The 15456-nt window shown below is 44.9% G+C and overlaps 1 protein-coding gene across 9 annotated transcripts in view; it reads right to left on the bottom strand.

Annotated features, from left to right (window-relative positions):
- The window catches only part of ENTPD1 (ectonucleoside triphosphate diphosphohydrolase 1), a 68091-nt gene that overhangs the window by 9580 nt on the left and 43055 nt on the right, over positions 1 to 15456 (bottom strand). For 7 of the 9 annotated variants that reach the window (XM_072039673.1, XM_072039670.1, XM_072039669.1 and 4 more), the window contains one exon: positions 217 to 350. In XM_072039673.1, the coding sequence (XP_071895774.1) occupies positions 217 to 330 (114 nt within the window). In that variant the 5' untranslated portion in view covers positions 331 to 350. Of the gene's footprint in view, positions 1 to 216; positions 351 to 9907; positions 9930 to 13005; positions 13402 to 15456 lie in introns of those variants that run through there. The other 2 variants (XM_072039675.1, XM_072039676.1) reach the window with 2 other exon arrangements.

Here is a 15456-nt window from a genome sequence, read left to right as displayed (position 1 = left end):
ACAAGCAGCAAAACTGGGAATGATTGCTTAGGAGATGATCCCCTGTGAAGTCACATTGTTTCCTACCAAGAGGTTGTACTAGGAGGTGCTTAAGGTGCTTGGAGCCAGAAGGAGAGATCAGACAGACCCAGCAAGGACAGCAACATGTCCCAGAGCCTCATGCACTCAAACCCCCCACTTGGCTTGTTTTCCTATAAAAGCTCCAGCTTGCAATACCTTAGTATTCTTCGGAAGTGGTTGGTTTTGGGTCACTGCTACAGTAATTAAAGCAATTGCAGCCAAAGTAGAGAGGAATCCCAGGATGAGTAGAATCTTTCTTGTCCAGGACATCTTTGGTTTGGTACCTGTGACTAGAGCAGGAAAAACACGTTAGTAACCCAGTGACCCATCTTACCTCACCCCAAAAATTTTCAGGAATGTTTCTGCAGTCCCTTTCTGCTCTGAAGCATCTGCCTTTGCCCATCTCCACTCCTATCTCCTTCTCTGTGTCCTCACGTGGGATTTCTTCGATGCAGAGCCTGACCCTGGAGTCCTGCAGGTGTGCTCTCACAGGCCATGACACATCTCCATGGGCCAAGTGGGGATGAAGAAGAAGTTCAGGATGCCCTTATGGCTAATATGTCCTTGAGATATTCACAGGAGGCTGAGAAATCATATACAAAACACATCTGCATTGGACAAACACACACTTGTTCTGTAGATCTGCCTTTGGTTCAATAATCTCAGAGAAGCTGAAACAACATCGGACTGCTAATATATAAACAAACGTGGATCCAAAAGCTTTAACCCCTGCTATACTTTGTCATAGTATATGTCATGCTTCGTTGTGTTTTTCACAACATTGATGAGAATTTACAGCATCCTTGTCACTAGTTACCTTGTCATTTAGGAAGTCTAACACTAACATTTCAGTATGTGGCAGTCACAGTTTAAGCAGCACTGTCCTGCACCTTGGCAATGCTACATGGAAAATATCTGCACTCCACAGAGTATTTAAGAAACCTACAGAGATTTTTAATGCCATTCCTCAAAAGACCAGTGATGGTGAATAGTCTGTATTTGCACAACTGGCATAATACAGTTTAAAAAAAAATCACACATTTTGCAGAACTTGTGGTAGATTGATCTCTTAATTGTTACCAATACAATTGCTATGACCTATCCAGCAAATTAATATTTTGTGGTTTGAAATACACGGGTTGCAGTACAATTTTCTAAAAATGCTACTTATGGTTCTGAATTATTTCCACCAACTGATATAGCACTTGAGCCTTCAGCTTTAACATATCTGCATTTGTTAGTGGCTAGCATAATGCTGTATACTGCATTTTTCTGTTTTGGCTTCTCCTTCACATATCCCACAATGGAAATTTCACTTTACAACTTAGGATCAGTCACTTTGGTATTTAATAGAATACAATCCTCAACACAAAGCTCTAGACAGGGTACTAGCAAAAATATTTTCCAACTTTATAACCTAGCTGTAAATTCAACAGTTACAACTAATAGCTTTGGCACTCTAATGTCTGTTCCCATTATTACATGAGATCCATTTCTAGCCACGCTGAAGTTTCATATTCAAAAGCAGTTGATTTTCTTACTGTGCACATGGGTGCTAATTTCTCTTCTTAAGTGCTCTAGGAGATGTTTAGAAGTCACCCGGGGTGATCATACCTCTGTGCAGGCAACCACATCAACTATCTTCACACTCCAAGAAAATAAAGTAACTGTGCTTGCTCTGCATCTGCACACCAGAACTTGAGTTCCAGAGGTCATTCATTCTCCAGCCCTTTAGGCAAATATGAAGAGGATTCAAGCTCTGAACAGGATCATCATCTAACACAAATGTTAGCCCCAGATGCCAGAACTACACAAAGTGCTACCCGACCCTACAAATGATCCAGCATCATAGGATCAGTTCACATGGGAAAACTTCTGAAAAAGGTGCGGGGGGGCTCTGGGAATCTCTACATCTGTAGACTAATCATTTCTTCCCATATAGCTAAAGAAAATGGAATTTAAAAGTGTCAAGAGAGCTTGGTTTGAAAATCTCCCCACAGGCTTTCCCCATAGGAAACTTGATGCTAACCTGGAGTTTTGTGCTCTCTCATTACACTCACATGTAAATCTGCCGAGGCTAACTGAAATTTGGAAGCTTGTTATGTTCACATTTTAAGAGTGCCTGTTAGAGGCACAGCATGCTTGCCAATATCTCCAAGAATGTAGCTTAAAAAAACAGTCTAGTGCACATACCAGACAGTAGGAGGGAAGAATGCATTTTACACAGCTTTATTCAAAAGGGCCCCAGAACTCATGGCTTGACTTGATTAGAAACAGCAATGTGTGACAGCTGGGAGACTTTTCTTCTCGATGGAGACAGTTGGCTCAGGTTATGAATGTACTGAGCATGTCCATTGAACAAAAAGAATTTTAACACTAAAAAATGAATAAAAGCAGATGATAGAATGTATAATTAGCTGCATAGTATGGCTGAAAACAGAAACTGCTGCTGACAGCTACACAGCAAATCCATGTAATTGTTGCCACTCTTACTCTGAGATCTTGTCTAGAAGCAGCCACTAATGGCTTTGTTTGGTGATTACAGTCCTAGGGTTGAAGAATGGGTGCCTTTGCACCAGTTCTAAGATTTGCACATTTCCTGTTACGACGGGTATTGTTACCTGCTGTATCTTTTTAGCAGCAGCACTCTGGAAGTAGTGGTATTAGCAACAAAGTAGGAATAATTTCCCTACCAAAATTGGCCTTTTCAATAAGCAGCTAGAGAAATCCCTTGCCTGTAGGCAGACATAATTTTCTGCATCCCACCTGCAACCTCAGATTAGTCATTTCTTTTCCAAGGCATATTATTTCCCTAGCTCTGAACATGACTTTCGCCTCTTGAATTCTAACTCAGCATCACGAGTCCTTGTCAGGGCTCTGGGGGTTGTAGACAGTGATTTCATCGTTGTATCCCATATCAAGGCATCCATCTGCATGACCTCTTATGCTACCAAACAGTACTTTGTTGAAACATTTTGTACTTGAAAAAGTACAAATGACAAGCATAACGCAGAGGATAAACTAGCAAAACAATAACCTGCCAAACATCCCGTTAAAAGCACATAAATTGAGTACTTGATTTTTTTGTTTTGTTTTAAACATTGCATGTCCAGATAAAGAATTCAACGCAATTGAAATAAAGCATCTGCAATTTGCAATTTGCTCAGAAAGGTGAAGTACTTGCACAAGTTCCCTTTCCTATACACTTGGTTTCCACCATCATCTCTAGACGTAACTGCAGGTTCTTCAATGCCTAGAGAATCATCTCATTCCCCAGCCTCCCCAGCTCCTTTGCACCATGTCTCTGCTGCTGTAAACTGTGCAAACACCGAGCAAGGCAGCCCTTCACCCTCTAGCACCTCTGTGACTGCCAGACACCAGCACTTCTTCACCAGCAGTTTTCCTTAGCCAAAGAGTGAGAAGTCATGACCTCATGCCTCTGTGCCTTCTCCCATCATGCCCCCACTGTAAACGATGATAAAAAAAAAAATAAATAAAATCATGTAAGGCCATAAGCAGGCATAGAAGCTATATGCTGCTCTTCTTCTTCCCCACCCCAAAGCTCGGAGCTGCCTGGTGCTGTAGCCCTGTCCGGCTACGTAGGCACGAAACACTCTTCAGATGTTGGAGCCCAGCCCAGTTGCTCCAGCATCTCTGTTTCTAATTTTGGTCTCTCTCTCTCTCTTTTTTTTTTTTTTTTTTTTTTTTTTTTTTTTTTATAGGGGCTACCACTGGCTCCATCAAGTGATTGTTGCGGGGCTCAGAGCATAAACAGGTCTGCTATCTTTTTTGTCCCTGAGTTAGCTATCAACAGAGAGTGATGCTGGCAGGCACTTCAGCTGACAGCCGTTTCTCTGCAGAAACCCTGTTGCTCTTGGTGAAGAACCCAGGAAGGCCTGCACAAGTGTGGGAGGCAGCTCTGTGCAACAGCAAGTGAGCAGGATCTTCCCCATCATCTCCCAGAGCCGTAAGACAAATAGGAAACTGTTCCTCCAGCCAAAACCCTGCTGTCACTGGCAGCCCTGCGAGCCAGGAGATGTCACTCACGGCCAGGGCTGCCCACCTCCCTGTTCCTTTCTCACCAAACATAACTTAACCACAAATGCTACAAGAAATCAGGCAGCCAACTACTTGCAGAGGTGCAATAAACACAGGTAAGGCTGAAGTTGGTGTTTGCTCTTTCCTTTGGATTCTGGATTCCCACATTCAGCCTATTATAGAAGGGACCATAAGAGGCTATAAGGTAAGGCCATAACCCTTCCGCCACACAAGTGCCCCCCTGACACGTGCTGGCTCCTCACAATCGCCTTACGCTCTCAGCACACATTTGCATGGTCAGAAGCACTCTCATTTTCAGCCTCATTTTATTTATTTCTGTTTTAATCCTCTGTGTTTGGTCCACCTCTGCCTCAAAACTTCAGCAACTCTCACTCCTCCTGAATTTTCTCTTAACCAATTGATAAATAATGGTCCCCTCTGGATTGCGTCTTTCTAACCTTCTCCATCTACCTGAAGAGTCCAGCAGCCCTTCTCCACATGCAGAATTATTTATTTTTCTCAAGCATCCCTGACCAGATCTGCAGAGAGACCAGCCTTGTGCAGTAACATACCAGTTACAGCAGACTCTGCAGTCCCAGCCTAAATGCAGCAAGGTGGGGACCCCACACCTAAGCTAGGTGTCCCCGCTTCAGACACAAAATCACCTGCCATCACAGACATCCCAACACCTCTACTATGCCACCCCAGCAAACCTACGTTTAACTACATTTAGTTCAATTAGCTATTTGTCATGCTGCAAGGAAAGGGAGTTCCAAGGCACGCTGCCTGCCACCCACAGGGCTTGCAGTGACGACAGACTGAGACAGCGTCACACTCAATCCTGCCCATCAGCCGGCAGCTGCTTCTGCTGCTGATCACCCAACCCACATTGCTGCTGCAGCCTGTTGGGAGTCTCTCCATTGACTGGTTTCCTAAGCACACGTCCAGTCTTTGGGGGAGAGCTGCTGGGTGCTTGTGCGATCCCATAGCCCACAACAGGAGCACAGCCTGCAGAGTTCCTGAACCCAAACATATCACAAACACAGCTCAACGCTGAGAACCTGCCAAAGGAAAACAGGCAGACTTGACTGACAAATTGGGAACAGAACAGGCTGAAATGAATGATTCACCGTATTTTTAAAGCGAGGAGCAATGATGTGCTTGCCTGACTGCCAGCTGCAGCCAGAAGGCACAGGAGCCCATGGCTGAAGGGTGCTTGAATCCCACAAAAGTCTGAACATACGTAGAGCCAGTGACAGGCTTAGTGGCACAGGTTGGGTGGCTTGGGCACAAGGAGCATCCCTTGGGTCAGGCACTTGCAGAGGAACATCACCCAATCCACCAGACAGCCCTGCAGACAGGAGCTTTGGCAATGCAGCCTGCCCGTTTATAAACTGCGAGAACTCACGTCTCTGAGGTTCTGCCTGCAGGAACGGCAGGGAAAGGGGGTGGGAGGAGGCAGTGCTGCTGTTCTGCCAAGGTGCATATGGGGTACATACATTATCCTTCTGCCAGGGGAAAATGAACATTTGTCAGGCTGAATTGCACACACAGTGAGGCTGCTGAGCTCACAGCAGGGTTTGAGGAATATTTTTCTGCAAAATAATGTGAACCACATGTTTCAGGAAAGCCTTTTCTTAGGCTGGCAAGAGGCTCGGTTTTGTCTTAGCATATAGACACAATCCCATATACAGTATTGTATGCAATTGCTTTGGTTTGGAAGCATTTATTTCAAAATACCAGGCAAGACACTGAACATGCTGAAATTACAATTCAAGCTCCAGATCAGGCTTTACACCACTTATGTGTAATAACAGACGTTATGTGGAATAGTATAGGGAGTTGTGCTTTAAGTTTTAATTATTCATATGGCAAAGATACTGGCTTTAATACTGGTAAGAGAGCTGCCCCTCATTGTGGTGTTATGTACAATTCAAATGCATATTTACTGCATTATAGTTTTCCAGATGACGTGCTTATAAATGCTGACATACAAACACCAAAATCCTAGCAAACTGATTAACCATAATTTGTTTTTTTGTTTTTTAAATGGAGTTTTTCAGAGACACTTGATGCTTTGAAATTGCACAGCCCTACCTACTGATCCCCAAAACAAGCAGGCTTGTATAGATCCAGACTGTGCAACCAGACAAAGAACTTTAATTAGTTTTTGCCATGATCCTGTGTGTGTGTTAGTGAGCTAGGAGATGGAATAAAGAACGTGCCTAGTGCATTTGTGATAGTACCAAGCTGGGAGTAAAAGCACACTGACGAATAGGACTGGAATTCAGAATAAATTTGGTAAACAGAGAACACGCCTGGGGAACCCATCCAACTCACTTTAGTAAGGACAAGAGCAAATACAACGTTTAGAAAACAGGCATCACACAAAGACAGCATGATGAACAACTGGTTAAGGCGCACATCCAGAGAGAACATTCTTGCAGCTATAGCAGTTTGAAGAAATTCTTCCCTTCATTTAACAGGGGTAAAGCCTCGTATGATGTTCTATGCCCAATTTTGGACACTGCCTTTCAAGAAAGATGTAGACCACTTGGAGAAACTCCAGGAGAGAACAAAATAGATAGATCAGAGGTCTAAAAACTTGACCTATGAGGAAAGATTGAAGGAATTGGGTTGTTTGGATTAGAAAAAAGAGCAAGGGAGACATAACTGTCTTCAGACAAATAAAAAGCAGAAGAAAAAGGATTTTAGCAAAGCTTAAACTAAACATCAGGAAGATAATTCTGAAGGTGAGGATGAATAAGTCATAGGGAAGGTAGCTAATGAGGTTGCTGGGTCATCTTTCAGTGTTGTCGTAGCTGATCCTGCCTTGAGGCAGGAGTGGATCCTGGACTTCTCTCCCAGATCTGTTTCCTCGAGGATTAACAAAAGCAGGGTGATGCATTCAAAAGTCATGCCATTAGGAAGGGCCAAGGCAGTGGGTATGCTACCCTCATGGGATATAGCTGCATCTGCTCGAATAAGTCTCACCTCCTCCCCCCAGTAAAGCTCTAGGTAATATCCAGACCTACACCTACACCCCCCACACGTACAGCACTGCTCTGGATGGGAGCACCTCATCCTCCTGCTGTTTTTCAAGTCCCGACTGGGGCATGACGCTGGAAAACTGCACAGGATGCCTTGGAGTAGCCCTGTTTTCCAGGAAAAAAATAAATAAATAAATAAAGCAGCACACTGCAATCCTGGAGAGCTGGGGAGTGCTGGAGGCTGCAAGAGCTGAGCAGTGGCAGCATGAGAGGGAAACAAAGGATCAGGCAGCACACAGGGCCCTTCTCTCTGTGCCCATGCATCCGGAAGGGGCACAGGGGGGCTCAGTGCCGGGGGCACTCCCACGTCCCCCGCGTGCTCTGGAACCGTGGTGTGGCTGTGAGCCAGGGGAGCCACATCAGGGCACTATGGACGGGAGCCAACAAACCCCTTCCATCCCTGGCCGGAGACCTTCCCACATCTGGTGCATGTGGCTTCCCAGCCCTGCTCGCCTCCCCAGCCACATCACAGCTCCCGCACCCCCCGCTCATTAAATCGTCCCTCTATGGGAAGATATCCGGCTGGCTTATGTCCCAGCAGTCAGACAGAGATGCTCAATATTCTCAAATACACCCAACAAGTGGTAGGATAGGGCTGACACAGTGACCTTCTGACAATTAATTTTCACATTTATGCGATGTTTACTAGGCTTCTAAATCTGGACCCTGCTTATGCTCTTTTCTTTAGGATTCACACATCAAAGAGGCTTTCAAATCAGAAGAAATAACTGTTAGCAGTAACATCCGTCTCCTACCAGACTTCTGGCATTAATTTGTGTTACCAGCCCATCAAAGCTATAATTTAACTGAAGAAAATTTATTATTAACCACAAAGCTTGAAGTTTCGTCAGAAAATACCTAGTGAATTCAAGATGGCTTTTTTACCCTGCCCTCCAAAACTTATCACCCAAGTTATTGTTTGAATGTATTTGGTTATCACATGACGTGAAGATATTCATTTTTCTTTCAGGGTAAAAAGCAGCATGAAGCACTGACACATTTTTTTTATTATTGATAGTTCCAATATGCTGACTTGCCATGGGCGAGTGTTCCCATTAGGCTTCCTTTTGTGCTCAACATCTTTCAATTCTTTGCTGTTCTCAACTCTCTGGCTATAATTTTTTCCTTATGCTTCTTTAGACCATCTTCTAAATCTTCTAAGTTTGAATTTGCATTAATTGCAGTCAGCTTCCCTTTTTTTTTTTTTTTTTATTTCCTCTCTAAACATGCATATTTCTAAAGGATTTTTTGTTTAAATTAGCATAACTTTCAACTGTTAGATTAAGGCTTTTGAGGAACAGAGTAAGTTAATAGGCTGCTTCTGACTTGCATTCCTATTGGATTATTTTAAATCCTCAGCTGATTCAGCTCAAATATTTTAAATTTGGGAAACCACTTCTTTAAAGAGCTACTAGGCATTATTTGTTAATACAGAATAGATGTGTATTACTTGCATAATAATTCTTAACTCTCAAAGCACTATTTCTTTCTCTATCAAGACAGGGCCTGCATACATTTCCTTTGCACTGGAAGCAATGCATTGCAAATTACAAGATTATCACCCCTGGTTTTGAGGAATTACCCTGTTATTGACAGACATCTGCCATCACACCAGCTTTTCATGAAGCTAACTATAGAGGCAGTCATTGCCCCTCTCTGGCATCCTGGCTGATAACAGGCACTAACCTTCACCCGCTTGGCATTGATTGTTGGTTCCTAGCTCAGCCCCGCAGATCTATTGCTTGTGACCATTTACCTGTTGTTGCTGCTGGTAAAGACAGCAGGGCCATTGCTTTAATGGGGAGACTTTAATAGGAAGATCAGTGACATGCAAGTCACAACGCCGATGCAGAGCAGCCCACCCTTTCTCAGGCCCATCAGCCTCCCTTCATCAGGAGGATGCAGAAATTACCACAACAAAATAACGGAAACAGCGTTGAGGAGAACCATTTCCACCCCCCAAATAACCACATTGGGCCAGAAAGTTCAGAAATTTCCTGAAAAACAAAGTGTTGAGCACGGTAGATACTGCTACCTCCCAACAGGCGGCTCTGGCAGGGAAACGACCACAGAGAAAACACATCCAAATCCCTTGCCACCCACAGCGTGCTGCTCTGTGCATTCCCCAGTGTCAAAATATGCCCTCCTAAAAGCCACCAGTTTCCCTGTTTGCCCTCTCCACTGGCAGCTGCTACTGCCTCAAAGGCGCTGAGGCTGCAAGACACTCACCACATCTCAGGGACGTTTTTCCTCTGAATCACAGATTCCTGGGATTGCCCTGCACATCAAACACCACTACCGCTTTTCAGGGGCTTACTTCCCCAGCTTCCACAACAAAAACACGGCTACCCAGAGTACCACATGTAAACAGGCACGTGGAAAACCAGAGCTTCCCAAGCGGTTCTGCACAGCAAAGCAACCAGCTTTCCTCCTGAAGTTTCACTTCCCATTCGGGACCAAAAACCATTGGAGACTGTAGAAGCATGAACAGTGCCCCAGGAGAGAGAAGAGCTGCTGCCAAGGCCACTTTATCATAAAAACTCACTTTATGAGCGAGTTTTTCCTGCCCTAACTTGCATAGTACCCAAAAACTGTAGTGGCCTTTCCCTTGCAACTAGTTCTAGCAGATAAAGCGTAAGGTGCCTTGCTATCAAGGCAGGGCAGAAGCCTCACTGCATCCCTTCAATAAGTAAAGGCTAAGACTGCATACATGAAAGTGATTGATCGCTACTTAAATAATTCCAGCTTCTCCCACTTACCTCCAGCTGTCAGCACTGCTATCTCCTTTCCTCATTGCAGAGCACAACACTGGGAACAGCTGGGATAGTTTGTCTCCCACTGAGGAATGCCCCCACTGTCTAGGCTTTGTGGAAAAATATACTGATTTCTCAGAGGTCAGCTTTAATAACTAGGATTCCCACAAACCATGGGGAGAATTCAGCTCATGATATTTGGCATGAATATCACACTCTGTTCCTCATGCTGCTACTATTTCCATTTCAAATAGCAGGAAACAAATTACCCTGTGGTATTTTCAAGGACAACCAATGGGAAGAACAAGGGACCAAAGCCTGTAGTGGGGCACGGGCCTCAGCAAAACGTCTGAGTGGAAGAGGAAGAACTACTCCTTTGAGGTTGCAAAGGTAATAAAAAGCAGATTGAGAAAACAGTACAAGTTAAATACGAATCTAAATTTTCGTGGTTGGAAGCCTTGCACTTTGCAAATGCTAGGGCCTTGCAGAACAAAACAGCAAGTAAGTTTTGCTGGGTGAACGGTCTGGGACAGGAACTCATCAGCCTCCAAAGTTCAGATTACTTATTACAGGGAGATACTGTGAATCCCTGGGAGATTCAGGCTTAGGAAAAGAAACTCATTTATAATCAAACCACAGTACGAATCACATGTCTTCCTCACTTCATTCCTTATTTTTTTATTTTATTATTTTTTTTTTTTTTACAACATCCTTGCCTCAAACAGTTCAACATACAAATCCAAAATGCTCTGGATAAGGCAGTGTGGGTGTGTGGGTACACAGCAACGACAAGGACAGGGGGCTCTTGTGAGAGGTGCCCCAGCTGCCCTGTCTGCATGCAGCATGCCAGGGGCTGCTACAGAGGCGTTAAACCACGATGATCTGCTCTGGGTGACCTCGGCACAGACCATACCAGGGCTGGCCCACAAACCGAAGGTGCAGCTACAACTTCTCACCACATCCCCCCCGCCCTAGAGAAGCAAGAGCAGGAAGGAGGTGCAAGAAGGAAAGCCCTCGAGCTCTTCAGTAACATTTGCCTCCAGTTCTCTACTCCATGCTCTGGCCTCTTTGACCAGAGGTGCCTACCAGGATGGAGACATCAATAGTCTTCACCATCAAAAGCCAACAAAGCAGAGGTTATTCAGCTGAAGAGCTTGACACAGCAGCAAAGGGGATGGAGTTCCAGTATGGAAAAAAAAGCCACCAGCTGGCTCCGTTAAGAGCCTCTGTGTAGCAGGAATAGCCAGCACAGCTGGGCCCCCACAAAAACAGCCAGAGGTCTGCTCCTTCCCTGCCCCAGCCCATCTGAGCAGGGCTCTCCCTCCGGGACTGGAGGTCCCCTAGAGCTGCAGCACTTGTCTCCAGTGTGCACAAAAGAGGCCTGAGCAGGGGGTTTTTCCTTGCATCTCCTGCAGGAGGTTTAAAAGGCTATTTATTAACAGCTCTGGGACAAAGGAGCAAGAAAGAAAACAAATCCGTTTATAAATCATCTAAGGAGAAAACTTGTGACTCTAATGGTCTCCTTTGTAATTCCTTAAGTGTGGCCTGGAGCTGCCCTGGCACTGCTCCTTGTGATGCTGAATCAGCAGAACAGCCCTGCTTGCGCAGTTAATAGCCAGATAAGGATAGAAGTGCCCTGAAGAAGAAAGCTCTAACTTATGCTGTGAACAGATTTTTCTTGGCTTCTGCTACTAGTTGGGAAGACTGATAGTGGTCAACTTTCTCACCACTAAATACCAAACAGTGACTCACATCTACTTCTACCTCTGCAGTCCAGGACATACACTTTCCTCTGGAACAAAGTAGAAACAAGACAGAGAGGGAAAATTCATGTGAGAGCTGTCTCAAACAATACTATCCAGTGCTATTTGAGCTTTCAGATAGTCCTGAACATTTTACCAGACTTTTTCCTTTGATAACATTTCTCAAGTGGGAAGGAGAACAAAGAATAACAATACACTGTTATGTTTAAGAGTTACCCGTAGCAGAGAAAAGCTGAGCTGAAGTTTCCAGCAATTAGAAGTATAAATTCCCTAAAATAGATATGCAATATATCATCTTTAAAAATTAAAGTGGCTGGGATAAGAGTTCTATTGTGTGGACTGAATGGTATTTAAGAGCAGAAGGCAACACATCAAGATGACAGGATATGGTATGACAGCATTAAAGCCATCACTGATATGGATGCAGAAACAAAGGCCTCAAATAAAAATGGTAAATTTCACTGGAAGGAACTGCACAGCCAGGGAGGACAGATAAATAATATCCATCGTATCTACGGAAACCATCCTACACAAGAAATAATACAACATGGAAAAGACAAACACGAGAAAAACAATTCAAACTTCAGATACTCAGAAAGACAACATTAATGAGAAACAGGGTTTGGTTCCAAAGAGACGTGGGCTTACTTCAGGAGATGTGAAATGTGGAACTACAGGGTAACAGGCTGAAGGAGAAATGGGAGTTGTACAGCAGCTCTGCACAGGGATGTCTGTGGGGCTGCTCAGAGCAGATGTGGAGTCCTAGCTTTGACAACATTTGGGAACTGTTTGGCTGGGCTCCCCACACCGCCCGTTCAGATAACTCCCAGCAGTGGGTCTCCTCCCGGGCCATGACCTGCTCACCCTTCGTACAGACACCCTGGAAAACAACTTGGTTCATGTGGAAATGGTGAAGGCAAAAAGCTGGTGAGAAGTTTCAGTTTTGCTCTATTACCGAAAGGATCTAACATCTTTCCTTGCCCTCCTGTTTTGTCCAATATTTTTGCCAAATGATTTTCAATAGTTTTTTTTTTTTTTTTTTTTGAGGTCAAAACTCAATGTTGTTGAGATTCCTTTTTTGTACCGCTAATCATGTCAAAGCAAACTTTTTAAACTCTGCTGTATTTACCCAAAGTGACATTATAAACCAGTTATAAACAATCTAAGGTTTCACATCTTTTTCTCATTTAAGAAAGGAATAATTTTTAGCATAGCTATGGTACGGCTATGATAACATAACAACAGCGCGAGATCTTACGGAACAGAAAGATTATGCATGTTTTGCAAAATCGTTTCAGCTGCACTCACTCCCTCCTCCACACTCGTTCCCACAGTACTCACGTGTCCAGGTCTGGCAGGATCCTGCGTGACGTGGGACCGGGGGTGCTAAGTGTCCTCACTGCATCCTTTGGGTTCCTTTTCAGTAGCACCTACACCCCTTTGTGCAGGTATTTTGTCATCTTTAGGACTTAATAGTATGCCTTGAAACCTTGCCTACTTCAGCTCCTGAGTACCTCGCGACAGCTGGTTGCCCCAGCTAGGCTCCTGTTTCCTCCTTTTGGGTTTCTTTATGCCTACAGCCTGCCTTCCTGCTGGAACAGGAGGTGGTGCGTAGGGGATGTGCTGCAACCTCACTATCATCTTGTTATAGGAACACAGCTTTTGTCTCAAGGAGTCATCTGCATGGGGGCTTTATCAGCATGCATGGCTCCTTCTGACGAGCCATCCCTTATCAGGGTGCAGGATGCAGGGCTTGTCACAAGCACCACCTCTGTCAATGTTTATCCAGCTTTACTGCACTCAGTCACATCCTCAGTTATCAGCACAGACCATGCTTTGAGTCCTTGCTCTGTTGCTTCATCCAGCCCTGTTATATACACTTTTGTTTGTGCTTCATTCAGAACAGTTAATATCCTGCTTCTTCACCTGCATGGCATGCCTGGATCTGTGCTTCCCAGACCTCCACTGTGGTAGCAAAAAGGTCTGCTTGTCTTGGCTAGGTTACAGGTGACCCCAGTAACAGCACAACAGCAAAGGAGGCAGACTTTCAGGTGGTGGGTCCAGGCCGTGCTGCTGCACACAGCTCTGTACTCCAGCACAGAGCACCCAGGGCAGCACCAGGGCACAAGCAGCCTGAGGCGTGGTGCGGGGTGAGACCACTGCCACAGATGCAGCCCTGAGCTGGTAGTGTTCTGTCACTAGGCTAACACGGCAGGGCTGGCACAAACATCAGCTTCTCCTAGAAAGTTCCTGGCCAGCCAGGATAGCTGCAGTTATCCCATGGCAGGACCGCAGGACACACAAGGAGGCCTTTGTGCGCAGACATTTTCCCATGCTCATGTCACAGCCTTCTCTCAGCAGACGGACGCCGCACAAGGCCAGGGCTGTCTCATTGCTTTCCACTGCTCCCAGGCTCACCTTGACTCTGTGGCTTTCACAGATGACTCCAGCAGTCATCGAGCAGTCCTGCCAGCTCAGAACATGAGGGGAGCTAACACCAAACAGATAATGCTGGAGCCAACCATCATATTCGGCTTTTCTGTTTGCTGTACATCAGCCTTTCCCTAATACCAAGCCATAATATTTGATTTTGTCTCAGTGCTTTCCATGTATCACAGCACTATTTGCCCCATTTGTCCAGATGGGGAAAAAGCACAGGAGAGCAGCAGAAAGCCACCCTGATGCTCTGTCCTCCAACCACCTCCATCCACTTGCCAGGGAAATTCTCACAGCACACTCCTTCCCACCCAGGCAGAGTTCCCAGGGTATAAGGCAGGAGCAGCACACACTCCGTCTACACCTACTCTTGAACTTGTCTTCCACTGTTTTGGTGTGTTCTCTCTTGTTTTCTACCACACTAATAGCAACTTGGGGATTATTGGCCTAGTAAAGTACACAACACATGACTCATGCTACAAGATCTATGTAGCTCTGCTGGAACTTTAAAAGTGTGGGAAAAGGAAAGATGTCATTTAGGTTAGAAGAAACATGATGAAAAGAAACAGAGGCAGCAGAGCCCCATAGCTGGAAAGAATGCATTCCTCTGGTCTCCTCCCCACAGTCTGGCTTCAGAGATGGAGGAAGGAGAAACCAGGAGAGTGAAAGTTATTTACTACTTCATAAAGGAGTTATGGACTACCTAACAGCAGTCCTGCTGTGTTATATGTAATCTCTATGAAATGCCAGTAAACCTAAAGACTAGCTGCTACACCCACAACAAACGTTCCTGCGATGCAGTTTGCAGCATATTACCATGTACATTCTTGGTTGCAGTTTCCTGAGAGGTAAATGGGTAGAAAGGCTCTCCAACATCACTATTTACAGAAGGTATCTATTCCCAGCAAGGCTGATGAGATCCAGTTTGCAATCTCACAGCCCCTAAGTGGCCACAACACAAAAAGGTCCTTAAACTGGGAGAGAAATTACTAGTCTCTGAAGCAGAGACACACTTTGTAACCTAAAAAGCAACTGTAAAATTACTGCCTTTAACAAGGACTTCATAGCATGGGGCCAGGTTCTGCTGTAAAAAAGACAAACTATTTTTATGATGAAGTACAAAGGCTTAGTTTCACAATTGTCTTAACTCACCCACGCGCTCTGCCACAAAAAGGGACTATCCCGCCTGTCTTCTGCCAGTGTTATATCTTCCACGTGTACAAGTACAGACTCTTTTAAAATTTTCTACCACAGTAACCTTCAGACAGGCCATGTTCTCTGGTGAGGCAGACAGAACCACACGTGTGCTAACAGCATCACAGAGCAGCGTGGGAAAGGAGCAGGGGATTGAGTGCC

This window comes from Anas platyrhynchos, chromosome 6, assembly GCF_047663525.1.
Source record: "Anas platyrhynchos isolate ZD024472 breed Pekin duck chromosome 6, IASCAAS_PekinDuck_T2T, whole genome shotgun sequence".
In the NCBI taxonomy this organism is placed as follows: Eukaryota; Metazoa; Chordata; class Aves; order Anseriformes; family Anatidae; genus Anas; species Anas platyrhynchos.
This window is presented reverse-complemented; position numbering and strand designations above follow the sequence as displayed.